This window comes from Otolemur garnettii, unplaced genomic scaffold (genome assembly GCF_000181295.1).
Source record: "Otolemur garnettii isolate 467f Iridium unplaced genomic scaffold, OtoGar3 scaffold00052, whole genome shotgun sequence".
Taxonomy (NCBI): Eukaryota; Metazoa; Chordata; class Mammalia; order Primates; family Galagidae; genus Otolemur; species Otolemur garnettii.
In genome coordinates this window covers 6623296-6635713 of record NW_003852447.1, presented here as the reverse complement: position 1 = coordinate 6635713, position 12418 = coordinate 6623296, and the positions used below count along the sequence as shown (strand labels likewise).

At 36.2% G+C, this 12418-nt stretch overlaps 1 protein-coding gene across 1 annotated transcript in view; it reads left to right on the top strand.

The window, feature by feature from the left end:
- Nucleotides 1-12418, top strand: part of NUBPL (nucleotide binding protein like) — a 205904-nt gene that overhangs the window by 172712 nt on the left and 20774 nt on the right. Inside the window, exon 8 of the mRNA XM_003791982.2 lies at nucleotides 4467-4552. Coding sequence (XP_003792030.1) covers nucleotides 4467-4552 — 86 coding nt within the window. The remainder of the gene's footprint in view (nucleotides 1-4466; nucleotides 4553-12418) is intronic.

The window sequence follows — 12418 nt, the reverse complement described above, 5'->3', positions numbered from 1 at the left end:
CCCAAGTAGCTGGGACTACAGGCACCCGCCACAAAGCCTGGCTATTTTTTTGTTGCAGTTGTTATTGTTGTTTAGGTGGCCGGGCTGGGTTTGAACCCTCCATCCTTGGTGTATGTGGCCATTTGCCCTAAGTGCTGAGCTATGGGTGCCAAGCCGGTTAGAGAATTCTTGATAGGATTCTTGAGATAGGCTTTTTACTTACAGAAAATAATTCTGTTTATTGCAAACTAAACTTTCTTTTTATTTCTGACATTTCCTTATAGTCAGTAGAGGGAGCACAAGTTTTCTTACAAACTCTTCACAAAACTGAAATGACATCACTAGTGATGGTATAAAGGTACAAAATTCTAGTCTAGTTCCTATTGGTTTATGTTTCATGAGCCATGAAAAAAATAAAAATTGCCAGGTGTAAACTCAAGAACCATAAAGATAAAATGTAGTATGAGGCTTGGGGGACTATATCTTAAGCTAAGAGATACAATAACAAAAAAAAGTTAACATAGTTCTTTAAAATTTAAAAATCTGGGCTATGATGCATTGATTGTGTAAAGATTAAATTTAGTTTTCTAGAAGTTTTTTTATTGTTTCTTTATGTTTTAATTCCCTATCATAAATTCTAAAAGTCATTATAAGGTTATCTGAAATGGTTACTATGTAATAATGTACTAAATATTTATACAACAAAAGAGTTGGTGGTTTATGTGTGAACCAGTTGTGTTTTTCTATTCTTTAAGAAAGGCTAGAAAACTTTTTCAGCACAGTATCTTAAAGTCAGATTGGATTGTGATTAAGGACTTAGTCATTAATTAGGTACATATATTTAAGAAAAAAAAATAGTCTTAACCAAAATATCTTTTGTAAACGTGGCCAGTAGTTGTAATGGAATGTTTAGATGTTTTGTAAGCATTTGATAGGACATGGAAGATGATCCTTGTTGTTGTCAGAAGTTACCACTAATTTGTTTGAATGGTGCTATTTATGCTGCTCTAAAAAGAAGCTCAAATGACATGAATGCTTATTAGTGATACTGCATTAGTGTTAGGTACAGAGAAAACCAGTGGCTTTAACCTCTTTCTCTAGGACCTTATAGCAATCAAAATAATGTTCCTGAACATTTTTATAAAAATTCTACCTTTAAAAAAAAAACGAATAGGTTTTTAAGTTAAATAGGGCTAATGGAAATAGGTTCATCTTATTGAGGAGTAAATTGAGGTATATTGAGGTTTAGTGAGTTATTCAAGGTTATATGTTATATTTAACACAATCAACAAAACCAGAATCCAGAGCTTTTGACTATTTCAAGGAGTTGCCAACTAAAAGTTCATGCTGCAGTAGTGTAGAATAGATGATTCTGAAAACATTTAAGAAACTTATTTGAATTATTTATCTTTTGTTAAGTGCCTATTTTGTATAAGATATTGTATCATGAGTTTTGTTTGATAAAAAGATAAAAAAGAAATCATAATTGCCCTTGAAGCTATCTTGTTTAATGGTGATACAAATGGTAGACACAAAGTATTTAAAACAATAACATATTCATATCACATAAAAACTAAGAATACTTTTTAGAGCCAATGTAATAGGAAACACGGTATATACTAGATATACCGTGTTTCTCCCAAAATAAGACCTACCCCAAAAATAAACCCTAGCAGGTTTTCTATGCATTTGTTAAATATAAGCCTGATAATAAGACCTACTGATGGGCATGGCCATGCATTTCAGTGCAGAGCCCTAAGGAAGACTGGAATACCTTTGTCTGCCACAGCTCCTTTCTCTGAACCGTTTAGCACTTGTGCAGGTGCACATGTGGTAATTGCGGTCGCAGGCATCCTATTGCACACAGACTCACCAACAAGGTCGGCTCCTCCTGTCAGGTTCCAGAAAAAGATGACTTCTTAACTGTATTTGAATAAATGTAGATTGTTGTATTATCCTTAATAAGACATCCCCTGAAAATAAGCCCTACTGTGTCTTCTTGAGAAAAAATAAATATGAGACAGTGTCTTATTTGGGGGGAAACACGGTACATAGTCAAGGAGGTTTAGAGGAAATAACCAAGGAGGTTTCCTGCTTATCCATGAACAGAGTGGCTCTAAGATTGAGGGATAATACTTCTTGGAGGAGACAGCATTTCTCATTCACTTAAATAAGACTATGAGGCAGCCAGGTAGAGCAGAGGTGGTTTTGGAAGATATTTATAGTTAAGAGGGATTGCTGAGTCATATAATCATAGAGACAGATGAGTTCTTGGAGACTGTTTGGTTTGTGCACTAGTATTACAACTATGGAAACTGAGACTGAGGCCCAGAGTGATTCTGAGGTATTTGTCCAAGGTTAGTCTCACACAGCTGGATGTAACCAGAGCTGGAATCAGATCCTTTCCAAATGACTGGATATGAAAAACACAGTGAAACAGATTGATAACAGAATTTAGAAGGTGGTAAATTGTGGAAATATATTGAATATGTAGAGTATAATTTTATTGAGATGTGATATCCATGGGTCTTTAAAAGAAGGAAAAGAGAACTGTTGGCTAATTTTTGGTTTCTTGGGCAGAGAAAACAATTGAAATAGAAGGCTGTAGCCCTCCATGGAACAGTTTGAAAAGTAGGATGAGCTGCCTGATGGCATGGCAAATGATTTCCCTGGCAACTTCTAAAGCACTTTATTAATAACAATAATAAATACACTAATATTAAGGACAACAGCTATCCTTTATTAAATCATAGGTATCATGTCACACATCTGTATATGGCAGCTTATTGGATTATTTCAGCCCGTGACCTAGTTTTTATGCCATTTTGTAAATAAAGAAACTATAAGTCAGGTTTAGTCATCACATAGTTACACGTAGTCAACTATGGAATCAAAATTTGAATCCTAATCTCTTTGAATTATAAGTCTAGTGTATCTCAAACTTGAGTAAAGAATAGACCATTCTAAAGGAAAAATAATCTCCTACCCCTATATCCCATATTGACTTATTTTTATTATAAGTTTACTTAACTAGGTAAACACACATTCTTAAGCTTATTGTTCATGTTATATAATTAACAACTAAATAAATGAACTAAATACAAACAAACTTACAAAGTCAATAAAATTCAGATTAAGGACATCAATTCAGTGTGAAAGGTGAAGTTTTTTGCTGAAACGAAGATGCTAATTGCAAGGTGAATTTACGGTTAACCACTATTACATGGGCTCTTTTGAGTTTATCATGCCTGTACTGCCATGTGCTTTGTGATAACTTCTATTTTCCCACCACTTTTCTCCTATTGTTACTTCTTCAAAATACCCCTGTAGACAGTACCCTGTAGTATCATTTCATCTTCACTTGGTGTAGCCAGTTAGTTATTGTTAATCTTGCCTCTGTTTTCATTAGCTGTAACTCAATACCATTAATGCTGAAATGTCATAGCATTGTTATTTAGTTATAAAGTGATAGTTTCATTTCATTTCATTAGTTTCACTAGCTGTAACTTAATACCATTAATGCTGAAATGTATATGCATTGTATATTTAGTTATAAAGTGATTGCTTTGTGATCTATAATATGTTTATGTTAATTATTTTTTAGGTTATCATCTAGAGCAGTGGTTCTCAACCTTCCTAATGCTGCAACCCTTTAATACAGTTCCTGTGGGTTGTGACCCACAGGTTGAGAACTGCCGATCTAGAGGAAGCCACAAAATTTCGGAAATTCACCAACTCTGCCAATCTTAACCAGGATGTTGTTGTTTCCACTTAAAGCAAAATTGTACTGCATTTTCTCTCAAAATGCTATATTCTACTACCCTCTGGTTTCTGTAGGATAATAGTGGACATCCAGAAAAGTCTCCATCTCCAACCACTTCAATGCTGCCCTAGTTCAGACCACCACCATTTTGCATCTGAATTTCTGCCACAGCTCTCGGTTTTATTCCCACCAAACTATTTTTCACCATGAGTTTTAAGAATATAAATGTTTAGGACTTGGCATAGGAATCATCTTTCTCATTGGTCTCCTCATCTCTTGCTTTCCCAACCATTCCGCATACTTGACCATCTTCTCTCCCAGATTGAATTCGTTTTCCTTCCTGTTTCTCCTATTTATTCCTGTTATAGTGCTTAGCATACTGTTAAATTTCTTAACAAACTACTCTCTAAGTAGACTGTTAACTTCTTAAAAGTAAGAGTTGCCATATTCGTCTGTCCAACTAGCAGATTGTCTGAATGGGAAGAAGGTTCCAGTGATACAGTTATGATCCTGAATCATTCATCAGTCAGTTGTGAGGAAAACTAGGTAGGCAAGAGCAAAGTAGACATTTACTTGTCCTTACCATTCATTTATATAAAATTTATACAAATTACCTAAATAGTTAATGTAGTAGACTATTTGAGCATGGAAGAAACACAATGATGAAAGTAACGTCTCCATAAAGAATTAAAAGATAGCATCATTTTGTTTATCTTTTGATAAGGTGCTGTGATTGTCTCCACACCCCAGGATATTGCACTGATGGATGCACACAAGGGTGCTGAGATGTTTCGAAAAGTCCACGTGCCTGTAAGTATTTACAGAGCTTCACTACTGAAACAATTCTAACTGAAGAAGCAAGTCATGGAAAAATACCATTGAAGTTTTAATTTAGTCCTGTGCAGAGAAATCTTTATAAAAGTCCTAGTTCATCTTTATGGTTACTTTAAAAACACACTTATAGGCACAAGTATGTCTGCATGTTATGTTAACCAAGAAGAATTCTAAAACACCCTTCAGGTATGAGTTTTTTGAAAAAGTACTTCTTCTCATAACTACAGCAGTCACTGACCAAGAAAGTAACAAGATATATTAGGAAATTACCGGTATTGAGATAGACATGAATAGATCACATGTGGGGAAACATGAAAAAAAGATTATTTCTTTTCCTTCTGCTTCCTATAATTCAATTCATTTACAGCTCACCTTCTCCTGGAAGGTATTTCAGGGTAATCTATACAATATGATAAAATAAAACAAGTTAAAAATTTAGTAAAAATAGACAAAGAATAATTAAAATCAGATGGAGTCAGAAGTGAAATCAGTAAAAAAATTGTGTGCCATTAAGGAACTTAAACACATGCTAGAGGTGTGCCATGAATTTTCTAGAAGCCAAGGGAAAAGAAACATGGTGTCCTTATAAAACTGTCCATTTCCACAAGGTTAAGAAAGAACTAAGTGATCGGGGCGGCACCTGTGGCAACAAAAACATAGCTGGGTATTGTGGCAGGCGTCTGTAGTCCCAGCTACTTACTTGGGAGGCTGAGGCAAGAGAATCACCTAAGCCCAGGAGCTGGAGGTTGCTGTGAGCTGTGACTCCATGGTACTCTACCAAGGGCAAAAAAGTGAGACTCTGTCTCTAAAAAAAAAAAAGAAAGAAAGAAAGAACTAAGTGATCAAGAGAAATGGAGCTGAGACTAGAGAGACATGTCTTCTCTAGGTTCTTGGAAAGAAGCAACTGTATATGCAAATGAACACACTCTCACCACCTTGCTGATAGTAAATAGAGGGTCTTCCTTTTACTATACCTCAACAAGAGCAGATGGAATTGAGGCAGAGGACAATTTGGAACAAACATTTCAGTATAAGGCCAAGCTGAGGCTTCTATCTGTGTGGCTCTTTAGTGACACTGTGTAAATTCAAGAATGGATTTTAGAATTTATGCAGCAAAGATTTTTAAACTTCAGCCCATGGATTAGCTTCAGGGACTCTCACCTCTCACACCTACCCCAGATTTTATGTTCGAGTGTATTTATTTGGATATGGGAAGAATTTATAAGTTTTATCAAATTCTTCTACAAGACCGTGACACATGATAAAATCCCATAATACAGTAGTACAAAAGGACTCAGAGTGAAGCTTTCATAAATGTTTCTCTCTTGGCGGAGCTTATGAAAAATCTAAAACTGTGTAGTAGTGGGGGTGAGGTGATCTCTTTGCTCTCTTTCTCTCTTCTCTCTTGCCAGTTAGTTAGTGGAGAGCTATGTGCCTTAACAAGCCATGAGCTCGGGGTTAGACTAACACACTCCAACCCAGAGCTTGTGAAAATTGAGGAACCTGATAAGGAAGGTGCCTGTGTGCTTACCTTCCCTGTGACCTGAGAGTATTTTTACTGGTAGGGGTAAAATTGTGATCAGCAAGTAGTTTGGGGCCAGTGTTTAATGTTGTGAATTGTAGCAAGAATAATCAAATGCCTGCCTCAGACAGAAAACTGTCTCTCTAAAGAAACTATTTTGAGCAATATGACTTCCTATTATGTCCTCCAAAGTAAACTATTATATATATAAATAATACCTGCTCAGATAACTCAGTAAGTTTCCTTATTGTTAATGATATTTTAAAATAAAAATCAGCAAAATGTTAGGTTATCTACCAAAAATTATGACAAGGAGTTAACAAGTAATCTATAATCTTTCTGTTTTGGCAGAAATAGAGGGCTAATAGTGCATTAAGACCACTTCAAGGTCTGGATGATAGCTATTCTGTCTGCATATAAGTGAGTGCTTAACTTGTCATTTGGGTGGAGGCATATGTCTAACTCACTCATAAACATTATGAATTTCTTGAAAGAGAACAGGAGACCTTTTTTAAACTTCTCTCACACCCAGTAAATTGTCATTTTATATCCCAGCAGACCATTTCAGCTGACGCTGTCATTTGTGTAACTATAGCCGTGAGGCAGGGCCTACATGGACTTTGCTGCTGATTGGGAGTGGAATGACTCATAGGCTCATAGGATTACTTCAGGGATTAGTTAGGGAGTGAAAGGGCTGTTTGGAATCAGAAAGTTCATGGTAGAGTTTAAGTTTGCAGAGTTGGAGCAGTTTAGGTCATGATAAGGTCCAAGATGTGGTCGTGGGTTGGTGGGACTTAGAGTAGAAATGAAAGTCATTGAATGTGTAATCCCTCTAAATCAGAACTAATATTGATAGTTCCTTCCTCTGGCTTTTTGGCCATCTTACTGTATTTCTATTATAGCCCTCTTGTTCACCTTTCTTTTAATTATTTTCCCTGTGAACTAAAAACATTTTTAAAAGAGGTAGAATGTCTCAATCATCCCTTAAACCTGTAAACAAGATAGGTGTTGAGTAATGTTAGGAAGCGAATAAGTGAGAACTTTTTAGTAATGAGCTCTGTAAACAGCTGGATAACTTTGATACAGATATGCTATAAAGGGGGTCTTGACTACGGGTAGAAGGTGGATTTGATGACCTCTAAGATCTTTCTGTCCCTTTAGAGCTTCAGAGTCTGAGTAATGGTAAAGCATTTGAAATTAGAAAGTGTTCCATAAATACAAAGGAGATATTATGCTTCGTTTATACCACTTTATTCTATTTTCCCTCCTGGTTTTTAGTCTTGCTTTCTGTTTTTCTCCCATTTGAAGTGCATTAGTTACCATGGAAACAGTAATGTCATAGGAATTCATTGGTATGGACAGAGTTTAGTAATGTCTGCAGGAACATTTTGAAGTTAATTTAAGTGGTTTCTTAAAACTCAAGGCTTAGATAGGGGCAGGAGGAGAAAAGATATGCTGTAAAATTCTCTGTTCTATGCTTGAAATGCTATAAACGATCCTAAATTCTTGATTATCTCTGTATTTATAGGAACAATGTCTATTTAATCTATCTAAAAATAATACAAAATTTCAGTTGTATGTTTTTTATGTATTGTGTCATTCTCACCCATTTTTGTTGCCTTCTTATACAAGGAGTCCCAGGTGCCTTGATTTGGAGCCCATGCTCTTATCATTTGAACTTTTGAAGTCACAGGGATTTCACTATCTAGCACATCCTCCTTTGGCAGTTGCCTTCCCAGCTCCTGAAGAGCATATTAAAGTGTATTTGCTGTCTTTCTCCTTCTACATTAACAGGATTAATTAGTTAACTTTAATTCAATACATAAATTAATTTATTTATTCCACAAATATATATTAACTGACACTGAGTTCCTGCTGTAAGCAAAGTACTGTAATAAGCTTCCATTGTTGACTGGAGGTGGGGGGTAGGAGGTAAGGAGGATGAAACCTCTTTCTTCAAGTACTTTTATCATCCTGTAGACTCATTCTATTATGTTGCTGGGGCCCTCATTCTGATGTGCATGAAAATACTTTCTTTTCCAGGCTATAAGGGGTGACTTAATGGAAAAGCTTTGATTATTTTTTCATGTTTCTGTAATTTTGCACATGCTGGTTCTTTGCTAATAAGCCATTGTCATCTTAGGGAGCTGGTCTTCATTTTAAAAATCTTTGCTCAGGCATTATTTCCTCTAGAAAACTTCCCAGTCAGTCAGGAAATGTTAACAATTCTTTCTCTGAAGTACTTGTACATAAATCTAGTTTGACTGTTATGCCACTGTAGGTTTACCTGTCATCCTTCACAGAAGAATGTGAGTTCCTGGATGGCAAGAAAACATGCCTTAAGTGTACAGTTACCTGGTATGTAGCAGGCATGAGGACTATTTTGACCTGAGATATAATGCCATCCATAGGATGCTCTACCCGTGTTCTCTGTGCTATAGCTGAACTGGTCATCTTCTCCCTCTTTGAAGTTTCCATACACTATTACACAATTTCTCTCCTCAGGACCTTGGCATGCTATTTCTTGGAGAACATTTTCCCTTTAATTTTTACCGGGTAATTTCTTATACTTTGGTACTTAGATTAAACAAATAGCTCTTTCTCTGGGACAGTTGTCCTAACCCTTTTTACTAGGTGAGCTCTTTTAATTTTATATCCAATTATACTTAATTTTCTCTTTTGTAACTGTTTCACATTTGTTAATGCTTTCACATTTACGGTACCATACTATAAACTCTGTGAATACAGGGACCACCTGCCTTCCTCTGTGCCTAGAATATGTAGTGCTAACTAAATACACAATAAAATCTCTCTAAGGGACTGTAACAAACTGGCCAACATACAGAGGTGGTCAACATAAGGAACTAGGCCTACTGTACTGATACGTACATGTGGTACTTTTCTGTCTATGAAAATTAGGTAAAGGAGGTGGTCAACTGTGACTGTCAGAGATGCAAGGGAAGGAGAAACAAACTACTCTACCTGCCCTTCTCTCTGGACTCTAAGCCACCATGGGGTTGGTCTTTACCAGTGGCATGCCTCTGCATGCTCTGCTCCACAGCTGCTTCCTGTGGAGTCTCCTGAAGGTCTGACATTCTTTTCTCAGACCTACCCCAATCTCTGTCTGTGTTTTTTCTCTTTTATGTAAAATTTCTCCTTCTTTCTAAGACATTTGGACTGTTGGTATCTCTGGTCAGCCATCTTGCCTTTCTGCTCACTAATTAGAATTTTAATAAGAAAAAATTTTAAACTAAGATGAGTACTATACTATCTTTGAGATTTCCTTATTTCTTGAGAATTTTAGTTGAGCCATTTACATTCTCTTCATGTAGATTTATTAAGTTACTTAAGTTATTTAGAGTATAAACTTTGCATTATTTAAAACTTGAATAATTTAAGATGGGCCAATTGCTCTGACAATAGACCCCCAAATATACAATAATATAAATACAATAGAAGGTTATGTCTTATTCAAGTAACAATACTAGTGAACGTTGGAGGTCCGGACTGAGGCCCTGGGACGAGTCTGCTTCTAAGTAGGACAGTTAGCGGCGGCAAAAACACCTGGCAGGCCGGATAAATGTCCTAGGCAGGCTGCATCTGGCCTGCAGGACACCTGTTTTATGCAGTCATTTGGAGCCTTTATCATTTTCAAATGTGACTTCTAAGATTTCCATTGGGGCCCTCTTCATTTTAACCAGCCAGAGGGAAAGATAGTGCAGAGGAATGTCTGTACATGGGAGATTTTTATGACCAGGCCTGGGTGTGTGGTACACACACTTCTACTCACATGTCACTAGTAAAATTCAGTCATGTGACCACAATGTCACAGTTCTTAAAGAGCTTAGAAAATGTAGGTGAGATGTATTCCAAGGGAAATGAGACTATAAATTTTGGTGAACAATTAGCAATCTATGCCACAGTTAATATGAGTACAAATATATAAAGTCTAATGCTGATCACTGAGCTTACCTGTGTCCTAATAAATAATTCTGAAAATAGTGTAATTATTTTAGCCTTGCAAATCAATCTCTTTTGTAAATGATAGAAAATTTACTTTATTTGTGGGTTTTTTTCCTGTTAAAAACAAAAAATTCTGCTGTGATCTGGAACTTGTTCGTATTTATTGTACAGGTTATGATCATATTGTCTTTTCAGAAAAATTAGTTGTTCTTAGAACCTGAAGTGGATGATTCTTGTTAATATATTCTTTGCATTTTCCATTCTTTCCCCTTTTCGTTACCAAAAACACTGCCAGTTGTTAAGTGGAACTGCTTCTTGGTAATGAGAATAGGAATTGTGGTTTATAATTTTTCTGGCAAAGTAACCATTTACGGCAATAAGGTTATCCATTTGGATCAAGAGTTCTGTATCTTCACTCTTGACTGCCTTCATGTGTTCACAATGTCAGTCCTAGAGGTTTTTCAACAGCAAGTTTGTTGTTTCATTATTCTAGCCTAGCTTTAAGTCAACTGTATTGCTTTAAAAAACGATTTAGAAATAGATAATCTTATGTGAAAATGGAGGCAAGTGTCACATCTCTCCTTTTTATCATTTTTCCTCTGTTATAATCCGGTGGTCTAACTTGATTCTTTAGAAGTTTATCTGATATATTTATAGAATCTTTCATTATTGCTTTTAAGGCTTTGCAAGGTGGTACTTGAATTCTTTGTAGGAACATACATATTAATAGGGTTGCATATGACATATCGTAGGTAGCTTCATCACAATGAGGTAATTTTTCCTTTTTTTTGAAAAATAAGTTTTCTTCAAATGATAACCTTTATAGGATTAGATAGCATTCTGTATCTCAGCCATAATCTCATCTCAGAGACTGAAGATGTGTGTTCAGTTGTATCTTTTCCCAGGATCTCTCAGAAGTCCATGTGTGCTTTAAACTAGAATGTATTCAGTATGATTTATGTGGATTAAACTCATCTAACTCTCACAACAGCCCTGTGAGATAGAGGATGTTATTTTTTCCCATTTTTGCAGATGAGGAAGCTAGTACGCAGGGGTTAAATAAATCACATGAGGTTATCCATCTGTTTAGGGAAGTATCTGGGCTCTGATCTCAAGTAGTTCACTTTCCAGAGCCCACATTCTTAATGGTAATTTCCATGGAATAATCTTCAGTTGAGATTTAGTACCGTGGACATTGTGAAATATCACCAGGAGTGAAATTCTGAAGTACAAGAGGAGTCTTCATCAGATTTCCTTGTCATTGAGATTCTGATTGTTCATTAGGCAGGTACACCTAGAGGAGGCTGGTGGACTGAAAATTGAGGGGGAGTTAAGGAGCCCTAGGTTCTGTTGACAATCAAGAAATGTACAATAATGGTGATAAGGAAAAGGAGAGTTCCATGCCCAGGATCTTGGGGAGTGGGATGAAGTCCAAGGCTTGATTGCAATACTGAGTATAAGGATAGCTCACATCAGGCCTCTGTAACTGTGCTCTTAATTATAATGCTGAATTGCTCTAATAAACTGTATTAACTTACACTTTTAGGCAATCTGTATCTGTGCACATGAGTCTAGCATATCTACTTGTCATTTTGTTTTTAACTTCCATATACAAACCAATCACCCAGCCAGTTTGAATTTTGCTTCTGTTTTTACAACTGTGGGATCTTGAACAAATAATTTAACTTCTGTGTTCCCTTTCACGAAATAGGTATGATAATACTCATCTTTGCTGGGCATGATGGCTCATGCCTATAATCCCAGCATTTGGGGAGGCCAAGGTGGGAGAATCACTTCAGCTCAGGAGTTCAGGTCCAATCTGATCAAAAGGAAGACCCCATCTCTATTAAAAATAGAAGAATTATCTGGGCGTTGTGGTAGGCATGTGTATTTTTAGTTACTCAGGAGGCTGAGGCAGGAGGATTGCTTGAACCTAGGAGTCTGAGATTTCTGTGAGCTAGGCTGAAGCCATGGCACTCTAGCCTGGGCAACAGAGTAAGACTCTGTCTCAAAAATAAATAAATAAATAAATAAATAAAAGATAATACTCATCTTATTGATCATAAGGTGGTTAAGTATGAATATATATAAAGTATATGATATAGCATATTTTATAACCTTAGTATATTAGTATAACCTTAGCACATGGTATGGTAAAGGGTAGCTCTGAATGTTATTGGTAGACTTTAAAGATCATTATAAATTCTCATTTTAAAGATTAAGAATTTGGGGCTTATGGCTCAGTGCCCATAGCACCAAGGTTAACAGTGTTGGCCACATGCAGCAAGGGTGGTGGGTTCGAACCCAGCCTGAGCCTACTAAACAACAATGACAACTGCAACAAAAAAATAGCCAGA